At 34.4% G+C, this 15,272-nt stretch overlaps 1 protein-coding gene across 1 annotated transcript in view; it reads left to right on the top strand.

Moving 5' to 3' along the window:
- TMPRSS15 (transmembrane serine protease 15) overlaps positions 1-15,272 on the top strand; it is a 56,376-nt gene that overhangs the window by 16,498 nt on the left and 24,606 nt on the right. Inside the window, exons 8-12 of the mRNA XM_029283770.1 lie at positions 1,250-1,387; positions 2,895-3,044; positions 6,691-6,793; positions 7,532-7,682; positions 10,543-10,684. Coding sequence (XP_029139603.1) covers positions 1,250-1,387; positions 2,895-3,044; positions 6,691-6,793; positions 7,532-7,682; positions 10,543-10,684 — 684 coding nt within the window. The remainder of the gene's footprint in view (positions 1-1,249; positions 1,388-2,894; positions 3,045-6,690; positions 6,794-7,531; positions 7,683-10,542; positions 10,685-15,272) is intronic.

Genomic DNA, 15,272 nt, shown 5'->3' with positions numbered 1-15,272 from the left:
CTATGGATTTGAGGCACCATTCACCACTACCACTCAAATATAGCAGATCTTTATAAGATGGCGCCTCCATAACCACAAATCTTGGTATAGTCAGAAAAATATGTGACGGTATCACCCAAATTGGAAGTTTAACATCAAACTTGAAAAAATATTTTTGCCAAACTCTCAACAATGCAGCCCTTATTATATGATTTCTAAAGGTTTTATCAATCTTTTTTTGCATAAAAAGATAAGCATGCCACCCAAAGTACAAATCCCATCCTTCCAAATTCAAAATCCTCTTATTAGATAGATTAATCCAATCAGTCATCCAAGTCAATGCACAAGAATCATAGTAGAGTAGCAAATTTGGAGCTTTAAGTCCTCCACGTTCTCTAACATCTTGAATAATCTTGAATTTAACACGTGCTTTCTTGCCTTCCCAAATAAAGCGATTCAAGTCTCTCTGCCATTCTTTCAAGTTAAGTTCATTTTTTAAAATAGGTATCATCTGAAACAGAAAGAGAAACTTAGGTAAAATGTTGCTCCAGCCATCTCTCACTCAGGCTTGTGCGGTGCTGCCACCAGTTCAGCTCATTCCCCTCCCCCACTACCACTTTTCTAGGATGGTCATGTACCACCTGCCAGGTGCCAATGTACCACAGGTGGTACCCGTACCACTGGTTGAAAAGCACTGCTCTAGACAAAATCGTTCCAGATGAAACCTATACCACTCTTATCCTAACAGATATACCTAGGGAAATTCTAGGGAGTGACTATCCTAAATCTCTTCCTCTGACTCCAATCAGCACTGGGCTGTTTTGTCCCCTTCTTGGAATATGCTCCCTTTGTCCTGGGAAAATGATACTTCACTGTAGTCCATCACACTGCCTAAATCTTCATAGACAAAATCCATCTCACACACTTTCTGAAACATTTTCTTGGCATGGAATGATAGCTATGGAAAACCAGTAGATATAATCAGGCCTCAGTCTTTTGTATGAAGATGACAGAGTTTACTTATATTTATATAATGGTTTGTTTACTTTAAGTTCGACTATTGTGACTAGAATCCTACTGAAAGTATAGATACACTTGATTTAAATTGTTATTAAAAAGGATGAACATTAACAAAAGGATTTTTATATTCTGAAATAAATATAGTTTTGTATCAGCTTTCCACAGAACAAAATCTATTGACTCACTTTTACTTGAATGCGTATAATATTATTCCATTCTGATTTTTTTCATTATGTTTTTTTGTTCTTAGCTCAAGCCTCAGGTTCTAACCCTGGGACAGTTTATATTTTCTCTGATAAAGCCACTGTTGAATTTGTCACAGATTTATATGAAACCCATAATGGTTTTAATGCAACCTACACTGCTTTCAATGCAAGTGAGCTAACCAGTAAGTATACCTGTAATTTATATTTAAGCACTACAGCACAATGGAGATATGACTATTGTTTGAAAAATATAATTATAGCATACAGCTTCCTCTGTGTGCAACAGCTGATCAACTATGTAATTTAAAAATGACAAAGGAACAGATCCTTTTTTATCCCATCCAACTACTCATTGAGACCTCTACCATCACTTTCTTATTGCTATCTTGTCAGGGCCGACTTCAAAACCTCGTCCTAAGAAAGCAGAACTCGTGGAAGCAGTTTCTTCCAAAAGGAACTTTTATTAGGAGAAGCTGACAGCAGGCATAATAGACAGTATCTGAGGGTTTCCCACTCAGATCAATAGGTTAAAAGTGTCTCAAGAAAAACCCCCACCCCATAGTTCATCTGGTCAGTTCACATGGGCCAATCCCCAGGTGTTAAGTCCATTGTGGGAAAGAGTTGATAACACCAGGCTGTCTCAGGGTTTCAGCGATGTTTTGTCGACTCTTCATACCTTCCCTTCCGAGTGTGGAGATAAACCATTTGCCGGAGGCACATTCCATTCTCCTCCCCCCTTCTCTAGCTGACATCAAGGGGAGAGATAGTATGCAGGAACAACAAAGTGTTACAATGTAGTGTCAGAGGAAAATAAAGCAATAAAGCAACAGCCCGCAGTGCTTTCCCCCCTTCCCTCCAGGAGCATGGCAGAACCCAGAAGTATAGAGAGAATATAGTTTGAGTTTAAAGCAAGAAAAGGGTCCCCTTAGAATATGGGTTCTGACATATCTGTTTTTTATAATTTTCTTCTTAATCAAATGCTTCATTGGTGATAATATCACAAAAAAAACAATATAGTAGATTGGAGTCCTGGATCATGTTCCCTTCAATTAGGTAATATATTGGGCAATTAGGCCAGTTATGTTCCTCAGACTCACAGGATTGCTACTTTAAGAATAAAAATGCATCATCTTGACCTCTTGAGAGTCAAGTCAGCTGTAAGATATCTATAGTTCTTGTGATGTCTTCTATATTTCGTCAGACAAGGCTTTTTCCAGCAGTGCTGGCTATGAGAAAAGTGAATAAATAAAACAAACAAATATCATTGTGCACAGTTTACAAGGGCAGAGTGCATGGCTGTTTCATGTGGAACAGCCATTGCTTTAGAAGGATGTCCAACTCACTGTAACAATAATACTAAATGCTGGCAATATGTCTGTACCAGTTATTACATTAAATGCCATGGATATGGAAACCTAATAGTTCCTCATACATATATGTGTTCCATATAATGGAAGTAGTTGTGCTTTTTTTCAAAATCTCTTTTAAACTAATTTCAAAGTGAGACTTTTCACAGAGAAAGTACCGTAAGTAAAATTATTTTGTGTACAGTATCAAAATGATAATAATCAGGATTCTTTTTTCTTTTCATGATCTTATAATCCCTTGATTGTGAATATAATCAGGATATACATTGTAGAATTTCACTGCTTGTTTATTTTATTATTTTTACTCCAACCTTGTTTGAAGACAATGAAAAAATCAATTGTACTTTTGAAGATGGGTTTTGTTACTGGATTCAACATATAAAGGATGGCATTGAATGGAATAGAGTTAATGGCCCTGTCTTTCCTACTACAACTGGTCCAGATTTTGATCATACCTTTGGCAATTTATCAGGTAAGAAATATTATGTGCAAAAGCAATTGTTGTTGTTGGTTTCCATTTTTAATGTATTTTGGAGACAATAGAAATATTTTATATTCTATTTCTTTTGCTTAAACTGAACATATCAAAGCAGTGCACATATCTGGAGGATTAGCCCCAATAAACTCAGGGCTTCAATCTATAAAGATGGCTCCAAGTAGCTTTTTCTTGCCTTAGTACTCTAATACAGTTATGATATGATGATAATATATTGAAAAAAACAGGCCTTCAGAATATTTTATATGCATATTTATCTACATAATTTGAAAAGTGAGATAATAAAAGCCCAGTACATGAATTTCATCAAAGAGGAAAAATAACAGCTCTCAAAAGAAACCAGCATGGCTGCATAAAGAACTCTCTGATAAATTGAAAGATAAAAAGGACAAGTATAGAAAGTGGAAAGAGGGCACATAACTAAGTCAGAATATCAACAAATAGCCTGAGCCTGCAAAGATGAAGTGAGGAAAGCTAAGACTCAAAATGAACTAAGGCTTGCGACCAAAGTCAAAAATAACAAAAAAAGCTTCTTTCAACATGTAAAAAACAAGAAAAACGTGAAAGAAATGATTGGTCCATTAGTGGGGGAAAGTGGCAAGAAGGTGACAAGCAACAGGGAGAAAGCAGAACTATTTAACTATTTTTTGCATCTGTCTTTACACAAAGGGAAAAAACAGACCAACCTACCAAAAATAGTGCCATAAAAAACAGAATAGAAACGAAAGTTAAGATAGGCAAGAAAATGGTAAGTGAGCATCTGTCCAGCCTATATGAGTTCAAATCACCAGGACCAGATGGATTACACCCCAGAGTTCTTAAGGAACTGGCAGATGTGATATCAGAACCATTGAACTATATTTTTTAAAGATCCTGGAGCACTGGGGAACTACCAGAGGACTGGAAAAGAGCTGATGTAGTTCCCATCTTCAAAAAAAGGAAAAAAAATGGACCCAGGAAATTACAGACCTATCAGCCTGACCTCAATACCTGGGAAGATTCTGGAAAAGATAATGAAACAACGAATCAGCGAACACCTAGAGGCAAACAAAGTCATTACTAAAAGCCAACATGGGTTTGTCAAAAACAGATCATGCCAGACAAATCTTATTGCATTCTTTAACCAAGTGACAAAATTAGTGGATCAGAGGAATGCTGTGGATATAATTTACTTGGACTTCAGTAAGGCATTTGATAAAGTAGATCACAACCTACNTGGGCCCAGTGCTCTTCAACATCTTCATCAACGATTTGGACGAGGGGATAGATGGGGAACTCATCAAATTTGCAGATGATACCAAGCTGGCAGGAATAGCCAACACTCCAGAAGACAGGCTTAGGATACAGGAGGATCTGGACAGACTTGAACACTGGGCGCTATCTAACAAAATGAAATTCAATGGTGAAAAAAGTAACGTTCTACATTTAGGCAAGAAAAACCAAATGTACAGGTATAGTATAGGGGGTACCTTGCTCAATAGTAGTAACTGTGAGAGGGATCTTGGAGTTCTAGTGGACAATCATTTAAATATGAGCCAGCAGTGTGCTGCAGCTGCCAAAAAGGCCAACACAGTGCTGGGCTGCATTAATAGAGGGAATCAAGATCACGTGAAGTATTAATACCACTTTACAATGCCTTGGTAAGGCCACACTTAGAATACTGCATCCAGTTTTGGTCACCACGATGTAAAAAAGATGTTGAGACTCTAGAAAGAGTACAGAGAAGAGCAACAAAGATGATTAGGGGACTGAAGACCAAAGCATATAAGGAAAGGCTGCTGGAATTGGGTATGTCTAGTTTAATGAAGAGAAGGACGAGGGGGGACATGATAGCAGTATTCCAATATCTCAGGACTGCCACAAAGAAGAAGGAGTCAAGCTATTTTCCAAGGCGCCTGAAGGCAGGACAAGAAGCAACAGATGGAAACTAATCAAGGAGAGAAGCAACCTAGAACTAAGGAGAAACTTCCTCACAGTTAGAACAATTAATCAGTGGAACAACCTGCCTCCAGAAGTGGTGAATGCGCCAACATTGGAAGTTTTTAAGAAGAGACTGGACAGCCATTTGTCTGAAATGGTATAGGGTTTCCTGCCTGAGCAGGGGGTTGGACTAGATGACCTCCAAGGTCTCTTCCAACTTTATTATTATTATTATTATTATTATTATTATTATTATTATTATTATTATTATTATTATTTACAGCATGCTAGGCAGGTGAACCTATGGACTCAAATAGAAAAAATGCATGTCTCTTACAGAAATTTCAGTACAGAAATTCAGTATAGAAATTCACTAATTATTCAGTTAATACAGTAGCTATTTATTTCATTTGTTTTGATTTGTATGGCCATCCATCTTTTGCAGCATGGGTATTTTTTATCAATCATAGTTTTAACTTGATGATGCTTGATTTATTCCAGCTGTAAAATATCCAGACTCTTGTAAACTACATCTTAATGGCTTCTTATGGTTTGACCATTCAGCATTTCAATTCCATTACTATTTGTGATTTTACCTCACTTTATTTCTATTGCACCACATTTCTCTAGACCAGAGATGTAGGTTATGATTTGGCTAAATACATATGGTATTTATAGATTGGAACCATTTCAAAGTAGAACAACAATGAATTGACAGTAATAAAAAATAAGAAAAATAAAAATAAAGTCACCATTAGTCCTGTTGGCAAAAGCTGGTTCAAATTGACATTTACTATAAATAAAGTCACTTTTCTAGAAATCTGGCAAACATGTACCGTGTTTCCCCGAAAATAAGACCCAGTCTTTTTTTTTGCCTCCCAAAAAGGTACCAGGTCTTATTTTCAGGGGGGGGGTCTTTTCCATTCACTTACAGCACTGATAGCCTCACCCAGCTGCCCCACTTTTTCTGCATCTGAAGGAGCAGCTTCATTCTGCAGCTGAGAATGGAGCTGCAGCCTGCATTTCACAGACCGGAGGCCTTTCCGTAAGGCCTCTGCAGCCGAGAACCAAGGTACAGATTGAATCGATAGGTCTGTTCTCAGCTGCACAGGCCTTCTGCAAAGGCCTATGACTGTGAAATGCAGGCCCAAGCTCCATTCTCAGCTGCTGAATGAAACTGCTCCTTCGGCCACGGAAAAACCGGGTGGCAAGGCAAGAATCGATCCATGGGACACCTGGCTGCAATGGTAAGCTCCAACACCCCATCCCTGCCCTAGCTTGATTTTTATGCATGCACCTCACCCCAAAACTAGGGCTTATTTTGGGGGTAGGGCTTATATTAGGCCCACCCCCAAAAATCAAGCTAGGGCTTATTTTCGGGGTGGGTCTTATTTTCGGGGAAATGTGGTACTTCATAAAGATATTACTTAAGTGTTGTGTGTATTTACCAATGTATATACTTTCTCTCTTTCTTTCTCTCTTTATTTGTTTTCCTTCCTGTTACCAGTATATTTAAAAAATAAGCTGACCAAATATAAAAGAGGTGGGATAAAAATAAAATCAGCAGCAGCATCACCATCACTGATTTCATGTCCAAATTAGCAGGATGCTTCCATAACCCATCAAGAATCAAACATCCATATTGAAACTCTCATTAAGTGCATTTACACTTATATGTTTTTACTTTGATTTTTTTTTTCAGGCTACTATATTTTAACACCATTTCGTAGAAGCGAACAACTGAGGACTGAAATGTTTAGCTTACCCTTAGACCCTATTTCAGATGCATACTGCCTAAGCTTCTGGTATAGTAAATATTTTGTTTATGTAATAAAATTATTATGATTTTTAGAAATAGTGATTCTTTAAAAGCTTGGGGGGAAAGAATTTTTTTTTAAAAAAAATGAGTAACGAGTTTATCGAAAGCCCATAGAAAAATTCTGTGGAAGTATCCTTGCCTAAATAAATGGATGGAACACTGAATAAGCACATTCTGTCTGCAACTTGTTTACTTTTAGAAAACAAGATGTAGAACTTTTTTACTTGTAGAAAATGACATATAAATTTATTGTGTGAACATTTTCTATAGACTCATGTAGTAGCTATAGTTCTGCATTATGAAACGATGTTAAATGCTTGTGGGACAAGATAAACAAAAGTTCATTTGTTTGAAGATGGGGTTTATGGAACCCTATTAGACACTTCTGAGCAGAAAGCTTTCTGACATCTGAAGCTGAAATAAGAAGAGGTCTGACCAACTAACTAAATAAATAAATGGTGGAAGATCCTGGTTTGGTCAGGGAAAGCAGGATGGACCTAGATCTAATAAGGACATTAAGTGTTCTACCATTTCCCCAAACTGGGGTGTAATTTAGAACAAAAATCATGTGTGCCTAAGTGAATTCACTCATAAAAGCTATTTCTTCCCCAATTCCATCTACTACTGACAGAGCATGTTCTTCTGAAGTTAAATTGATAGTCCACTGGATAGATTTCATTTTAATAAGATATTATATAATTTATGGAATTTGTTTTCAATTTAGGTATTACATGTATGGCATTAATGTTTACCGTCTAAATGTTAAAATTGTATATGATGATAACAGTGAAAAGATCATCTTCCAGAAAGAAGGAAATTATGGAAAGATTTGGAATTATGGACAAATAACATTAAATGAAACATCTAAATTTAAGGTATGTTAATATATTCATGTTCAGCAGAGTTTGTAATCAAGATTGTCTTCATTTTGTTATCATTTCTCTACTTCTTTCATTATTCATAGCCAAACACACACACACGCAAATTCACAATTATAGCACTGAGATAACAAGATCCGATGGTATTCATATATATTATGCTGTCTTTTGGGCAGCTAAATTTATTATTGGAATGTTTCTTCTGCCTTTGGTAATTGTGTCACTAATTGAGAACTAAGTGGAGTAATTAACTAGAGTAATGAAATAAATATACAACTGATATTAATTTGATGTGCATTCGATAATGTTTAGTATAAAGCTTTTCTCTCCCTCCCAGCTTTTTGATCTCATAGAGGGATTTTAGATTCCCACCTAATACTTCTAGCACTTGATTATAAATATATTTGCCTTGTCAAACTTGGCTTCTAAAGAGAAGGGAAAGTGTGGGAATGTGTGGTTTATAAATTATTGTCCAAGTGTGTCTGATAAATCATCAGAATCTACTACAGGAGATTTTGTTTCTTTATCTTCTGTGTACTGAACAATTGAGTTAGCCCATATGTTTTCAGAACTCATATCTCATCTTCCCAACATTTCTAGTAACAGTATTGTTAGCAAGGGGAAAAAAAGTTCCAAACAATATCTGAATCTGAATTTTTATTAGATGTGTTTAGGGGCAGTAGAATTCCTTATAAAGCAATTCTAAAATTAGTAACTTATGGCTATTCACATTAATACCAGAAAGGTAAATGTTCTGGACCAATAGAGATAATTAGAATTTTGTAACCATGTCAAGATATTTCTACATAATAGAGGTCAGAGTGCAAAGAACCAGTTGCAAACATGTATTTTGGCAATTTGAGAAGATGGCACATACCCAAACCTTCTGTCTACTCTTTCTTTGATATTTTTCTAATTTTTCTTATAGATCAAGTAATTTTGATTACCTAACATCTTTATTTTCTATGAATGCTGAGAAGTCTGTTTATAACGCCTTTGTTATAATTAAAATAAAATGAGAAAGGAAGGAAACATTGCCTATACATGATTTTTTACTTTATAAATTGCAAGACAGAAATGGTTTCATTCAGAAATATAATCTAAAACATCATAACTCATACATAAGCTTTTGAATTCAGTGGAACATATTACTTGATATAAATTATTGTTACCTTAATCATTAATAAAAGTAAGTTTGTAATGCTCTGATAATATGTGCCATCAATTTTACATATGCATTCATATTTTACAAAGTTATTATAGGTTAATGAAGTTGTCAATCATTTCCATGTATAAAATAATAATCCAATATTAATAGTCCATTCTCTTTATAAACCTTAATTCCAATTTAATACATATTTTCATTGTCATTTAATATGTAGATTCTAAATAAACAGAATCCCAACATTGTTCTAACAGCTGCAAAATTATAGAATGATTAGCTGTCTAATTTACTTCTTAAATGTCTCAATCTTTTTCACATAACTCATCCAGGATGAGTACTTAATATATATATGGCTGACAAGAGTCCCAGACCTGTTCTGATAAATCAACATAAGAGCACAAAATGTTTACAAAGTGAAAAAAAACAAAAACCTGATCAGCAAATATACAAAGATCAAGGTCTATGTTCCTGGACAAACATACAGATAATGAAAAAACAAGTAGGAGATATTCACATATTAGATATCTACAGATAATATAGGATGTATGTATACAGTACACCTTCTATTCCCCACATCATTAATCATGCAAGATGCTGGATTTAAAAAAAAAACCTATCAGGCTGAACTAAGTGCCTTTTCTTAAAAGGTGTTATAAATATAAAGAATTATTCTTTCTTATTATGCATTTTTCTAGGCTTAATATTTCAGATTTTAGTACAGTTGTGGTTAGGAAATGAATTAAAAAAAACAAAAATAGGTAAGAGCAATATATGTCTATGTGCCATATTTAAATGGATATTTTTTCCTAGAAAATAAATTACACAAAATAACCATCGTTAAAAGGGAATTGAGTCGATCTAGTTCATAGTATGATTGAATTGATTATTGATAGCAAAAGCATTCCAAAACAGCATAAACATCAATAGCACAGTAGTAATAAAAGCTACTTAATAATATTAATATTATTTCAATTACTTCTGTAAATGATTAACATGTTTTTAAATGCTTGGGAAAAATAAAAGATGTCTAACTAAGATACTGGATGAACTTCTCGTGAAATGGGAGGTAACATAAATTTGATTAATGAATAAATTTCCTCTCTCAATTTTCTTCCCAATAATGTATCTGGATTTATCACTAAATTTAAAATAGAGTAAGCAAGTGCCTTTCTCATCAGTCAAGCCTCTTTTTACAAACCAATAAGAAATTTATACCACATAACTGTTTCCAAATTCCAAAAAGCACTAACTTATCAAGCTTCACTGCAATCCCCACAGCAGTTTTGGTAGGCCAGTATTAAAATGTCCCTATGAGTTGCAATTGTAGCCCTGTGAACAAGGTGCTGTTGAAACTACAGCTCATATACTGCTATACTTTTCCCAGTTTAAAGAACCAGGGGCTCACCTTATAATTTGTCACCTGGTAAAATACCTGGGAAGCACCTGTACAGTTGTTAACAGATCAATATGATTCAGTCTCTTTGAATGTGGCTAAATTTTGCTATACTGCCTATAAAATGAGGCAGACGTTTATTACCATTGATGAACCCACCACCAATTGTAATATTTTATCTTGTTTTGTTTTTACTTCATTTTTAATTTTTAACGTGTTTGTTTGCAACTCTGGTCAGTGGCCATAATAAAAATATTCATTTATTATAGGTTTGCTCACTCTGTAACATTTGTTTATAGGTTGCTTTTGAAGCCTTTAATAGAAGAGGTTGGAATGATATTGCCCTTGATGATATGGGACTTTCAAATGGAGCCTGTGCTATAAGTATTTATCCAGAACCAACTTTGGTCCCTACGATTCCTACAACATTTCTGCTAGCAAGTAAGTCATTATTATTTCTTAATTATAATTGTATGAATATATATTGAAGTCACTATTAAGATTTCTAATGGCTAATTTACCTTCATCACTTATTGCATAACCGACTTCCAGTAAAGGGGGAAAGCAATCAGATATTTAGTATTTGTTCTTCATATATTCTTATGCTTTCCTGTTCTGTTTGAATCGTTCATATTTACTGCAAACCTGAGTCTCACTAGCATTACAAGTAGTCCTTGATTTACGTTACCATTCATTTGAAGTTATGATGAAGCTTGCATTTAATTGTGGCAGCATGCCCATGGTCACATGATCAAAATTTTGACACTTGGCAACTGTTTACAATGGTTGCATTGGTCCAGAGTTGTATGATCAACATTTATGTCCTTCCTGGGGGCGGGGAGGGGGGGCTTCCTCAAAGCAAAGTCAGTGCTAAGCCCAGATTTGCTTAAAGACTGTGTGAACAAATTAACAATCATGGTGATTGTCTTTATGGCTGTGGTAAAAAAAAACTTTGTAAAATCAGGCACTACTTACTCGATTACTACATTGCTTAGCAATGAAAGTTCCAATCCCAATTGTGGCCATAAGTCAATGTCTATCTGAACTGCATATTATTAATTACCATTTATATTTAGGATTATAAAAGTATTCTTAACTCTAAATTTTGAATATTTTTGCCCAGGTTTTATTGCTTAGCTTCATTTCACATTTTTAATTTATTGCTTTATTCTGCCATTTTGCATTTTGCAAAATGTTATACTACCATTAGTAATAGTTTGGTGGTCAAAACTATTTTTTTTATCAATATGTGGCAGCAGCTAGATGTTTTTTATAGGAATTCTTGCAGTTGTACATTATGTTATCTTTAAGTCCCAGGCCATGAATAGTATTCTTCCATCTAAACTCCTTACAGTAATCAAGTTATCCAGAAAACAAGTCACAACACAACAATCCTTATCCAAATTTCGTAAAATGTTAAATAAGCTTTGAATCCACTGGAGCTGTTAATATTCAGATACCCAATTAACATAACATATTGTCAAAAATCCATATGTTGCATTATTTTATAGATGTAGATCACTGATGTAAGCATTATGATACACAGCACATGATTTAAGCAAAAAACTAGGAAATCTTAATTAAATTCATTCATTTCCAGATTTGTGACTACTGCAGTACTTAATGTTGAAAGACATATTTGATGATGCATAGACCTAATGTATCAATTTTAGGAGAGAATATTAAACTTATGTAATAAAATCACAGTAAATTGCAAATGGGAGTAAAGTTAGAAAGCACAAAAGGTCAAAAGTTCAGGCGTGTATAGTCATGAAGCTGCTAATGAAGTTCAGAAGCAGATCAACCTGTTTGCATTATTCTTTGCTAACCCTAATTTATATGTTGCAAAGATTGATTATCTAGATTTATTATCTTCTTTCTGCAACTAAACATTTTTCCCATATTAAAATATTGGAAATCTAGTGTATCATCAAACTAAATAACTAACCTCATATTTTATAAAGCCATGATATTAAGTCTGTCTCAATAAAAGCAGCCAATAAAAACTATCTAAATTCAATCTAGACTATCTGAATAGATATTGATGGTAATCTACTAACTGCTAATACTTGTTTACAAAAACATAATTAACTTGTGTTAATCTTGTAATACAGGAGTCTGAAAAAATGGCATATTTTTCTATTTTTCCACACATTAATACTCATCAAAATTATATCCCTTTTCACTTTCTGTTTTATTTTTTATTAACTTTTAGTACAGGTTAATACCATATAAATGAAGTGGAAATCTCAATTCATGGAATATATTTTCATAGAAACCAGGAGACACTAAGCCTCCTTTAGCCATAAAAATTAGCTGGGTAACTGGGTATAGTAGGATGGATGGATGGATGGATGGATGGATGGATGGAGGGATGGATGGATGGATGGATGGATGGAGGGATGGATGGATGGATGGATGGAGGGATGAATGATAGATAGATAGATAGATAGATAGATAGATAGATAGATAGATAGATAGATAGATAGATAGATAGATAGATAATTGAGAGAGAAAAATACTAACAATCAATACAACCACATCAAATATACAATATAGCTTCATTAGTAATTGTGTTTCTTCACAAAATGGCTGCTGTGGTGATAGTAATGATATTTTCTTGGAAAAACTAAAGGATGAATCTGAGAAAGGTCAAATATGAAAGAAGTCAGATTTGTTTATAACTTTGCTTTACAGAAGCAAAACCAAAAAAAATTAAATAAATCTAAGGACAGTTTTCTGTATAAGGACTGTATGATCATTGTGGCTAAGGTGGATGCACTCAGTCTCATCTACAATTACTAGAAAAATAAACTAATTCCTCAGAAATCTTTCTTTATGGCCTCCCTTTGCACAAAAAAAGTGATGCTAGAACATGCTAAAACATGCAGCTTGCATGTTATACATGTTATACTCTTAGTTTCTGTTTTTGCATTGTGATAATTGCCAAGCCACACAATGTCCAAGAATTCAGAGCCCATTTCATTCTTACATATAAATATAGCATGTCTGTGTGTGCATGCCTTCTAGTTGCTATTTTTTGGAGCTAAAAATAATAGTACTATAGAAGAACAAATCAAAAAAGTATGATTACTCACACTCTGTTCTTTGTCTAGGATCACAAACTAAAGTCAAACAAAACTAAAGACTTTTGCAATGTAATCAACAAAACACTGAACAGGGTTGATTTTAATTCTTTGTCACTATTTTTAATCAGGTTGTTTTTTTTAAAAAAATGGAAATGTTAAGAACATACATATTTACCTATCGCAAATGAAGGCAAATATATTTATCCCAGGATAATGTTGCAGGATCCAATCTGGGTCAGTCACCAGGACCAGAGGTTTTGGACTCGTGCTTGAGTCCATATTCCAGGAACTTCTCTCTAGCAGGGAAGAAGCTAGAGAGCAGTTCCCTGAAGGTGGGTTCCAGCACAAGCCCAAAAACTCAGAAGACAAGCCTCTGGTCCCGGTAACCAACTCAGATTGGATCCTCAACATTTACCTATAAATCAAATTCATCTCTTCTGAAAACAAATTACCTCGAGACATACAGAAACCACGTATCTGCACCTTCTTTGAAAGCACTGAAACTTGAAATTCTTCCATCCACTTCTGGCTTGTTACTTCAGAATTTTTAAAGCTGAATGCTCTACAGCTAGACCTCATTGTAGAAATGAATAAGCAACTCTCATCTCTCTTCATTACATGATGTTCTGCAGCTGAGACAACATTGCCTAATAAAAGGGTATAACTGGCTGCATGAAGCGCTATTATAACAGAAAATCTTTTCCACCCAGACTCGTCAAATTATCATTAGATTTAATGGCAGCATTATAAGCATAATGGCAGATCCTGTAAGTACTTCTTTCAACCCATCTGTATCTTGACTGCTGCTAATATATTTTGTTAGAGCAAGAATAAAAGATGCCATGCTCAGTGAGCTGTTTAATGTAAAATTATACTTTAAAATTATCTTAAAACATAGCTCATTTTTTAAGATAATGATAAGCTATTCGGTTTGGTGTATAGATAGCAGAAAGTCTAGTAATTTTGTTTGGCTCATTAGTGTCATGACCCTGGTTTATTTTTTCCCTAGGATCATTCTAACCCTCTTAAGATAACTAGCTTCCTTTTGCAGACACCAATTTCTTCTTGTATATTTTAAAAGGATGTCATTTGATGTTTCCATGTTGCTATGAATTCTGAAATGCTAATATTAACCTTTTAGTATTATACATAAATATTAGAAATGATATAATTAGATGATGTAGCTCTTTCCCTAATTTTTTTTTTAAAAAACACCTGGTTTTAATTTATGTTATTTTTCCATCAACAGTCAACAGTTATCATACTTTCTGTATTAACTGTTCATTTGCTTGATTGGATTTCCAAATTTTGGGGAATGTTGGAGAGTTTTTCAGATTCATGAAGCATGTTGTGTACATTGATTACAAAATGTCTTAGCAAATTGTTTAATTAATTACAAAATGTCTGCTAAGTTGAATGGTTACCTGTTCTAAATCAGCTGCATATCAGAACATATCATAGCATCTTCAAAGAGCAAATACAAACTTCGAAAGCAAGGAGCTGCGATCGGAAAATATAACTTTACAGCTCACAATATTTTATTTGAAACCATGCCACAGTTATAATGGGCATCTGAAGGACATTAAATGAAAGTAGTATATATCCAACTATAACAGTAAGATACCTATAATATCAATGCTGTGAGAAAAGCTTTAACTATAAGGAACCAAAACCACTGAAAATCTGCACCAAAGTTTTTTTTTTTAAATGGCCATGCAAAGAATACAGTGATAACTGGTCTCCCAGGTAAAAGAACATTCTACAAGGGCAATTCAGAAATAAACCTCCATTTGGTTATCAATGACAGATACTCGCAGATACAGAACTTTTATTATGCACATTAGAAAACTACAACATTACATTACTTTTTGACATAATCACTATTCAAATGGAGGCACCTATCATAACGTCTTACAAGGTTTGAAATTCCTTAGTAGCAG

The sequence above is a fragment of the Protobothrops mucrosquamatus genome, unplaced genomic scaffold, assembly GCF_001527695.2.
Source record: "Protobothrops mucrosquamatus isolate PMUCROS unplaced genomic scaffold, P.Mucros_1.0 scaffold223, whole genome shotgun sequence".
NCBI classification, from domain to species: domain Eukaryota; kingdom Metazoa; phylum Chordata; class Lepidosauria; order Squamata; family Viperidae; genus Protobothrops; species Protobothrops mucrosquamatus.
Note: the sequence above shows the minus strand (reverse complement) of the source record. Positions and strands in the feature narration are given on the sequence as shown.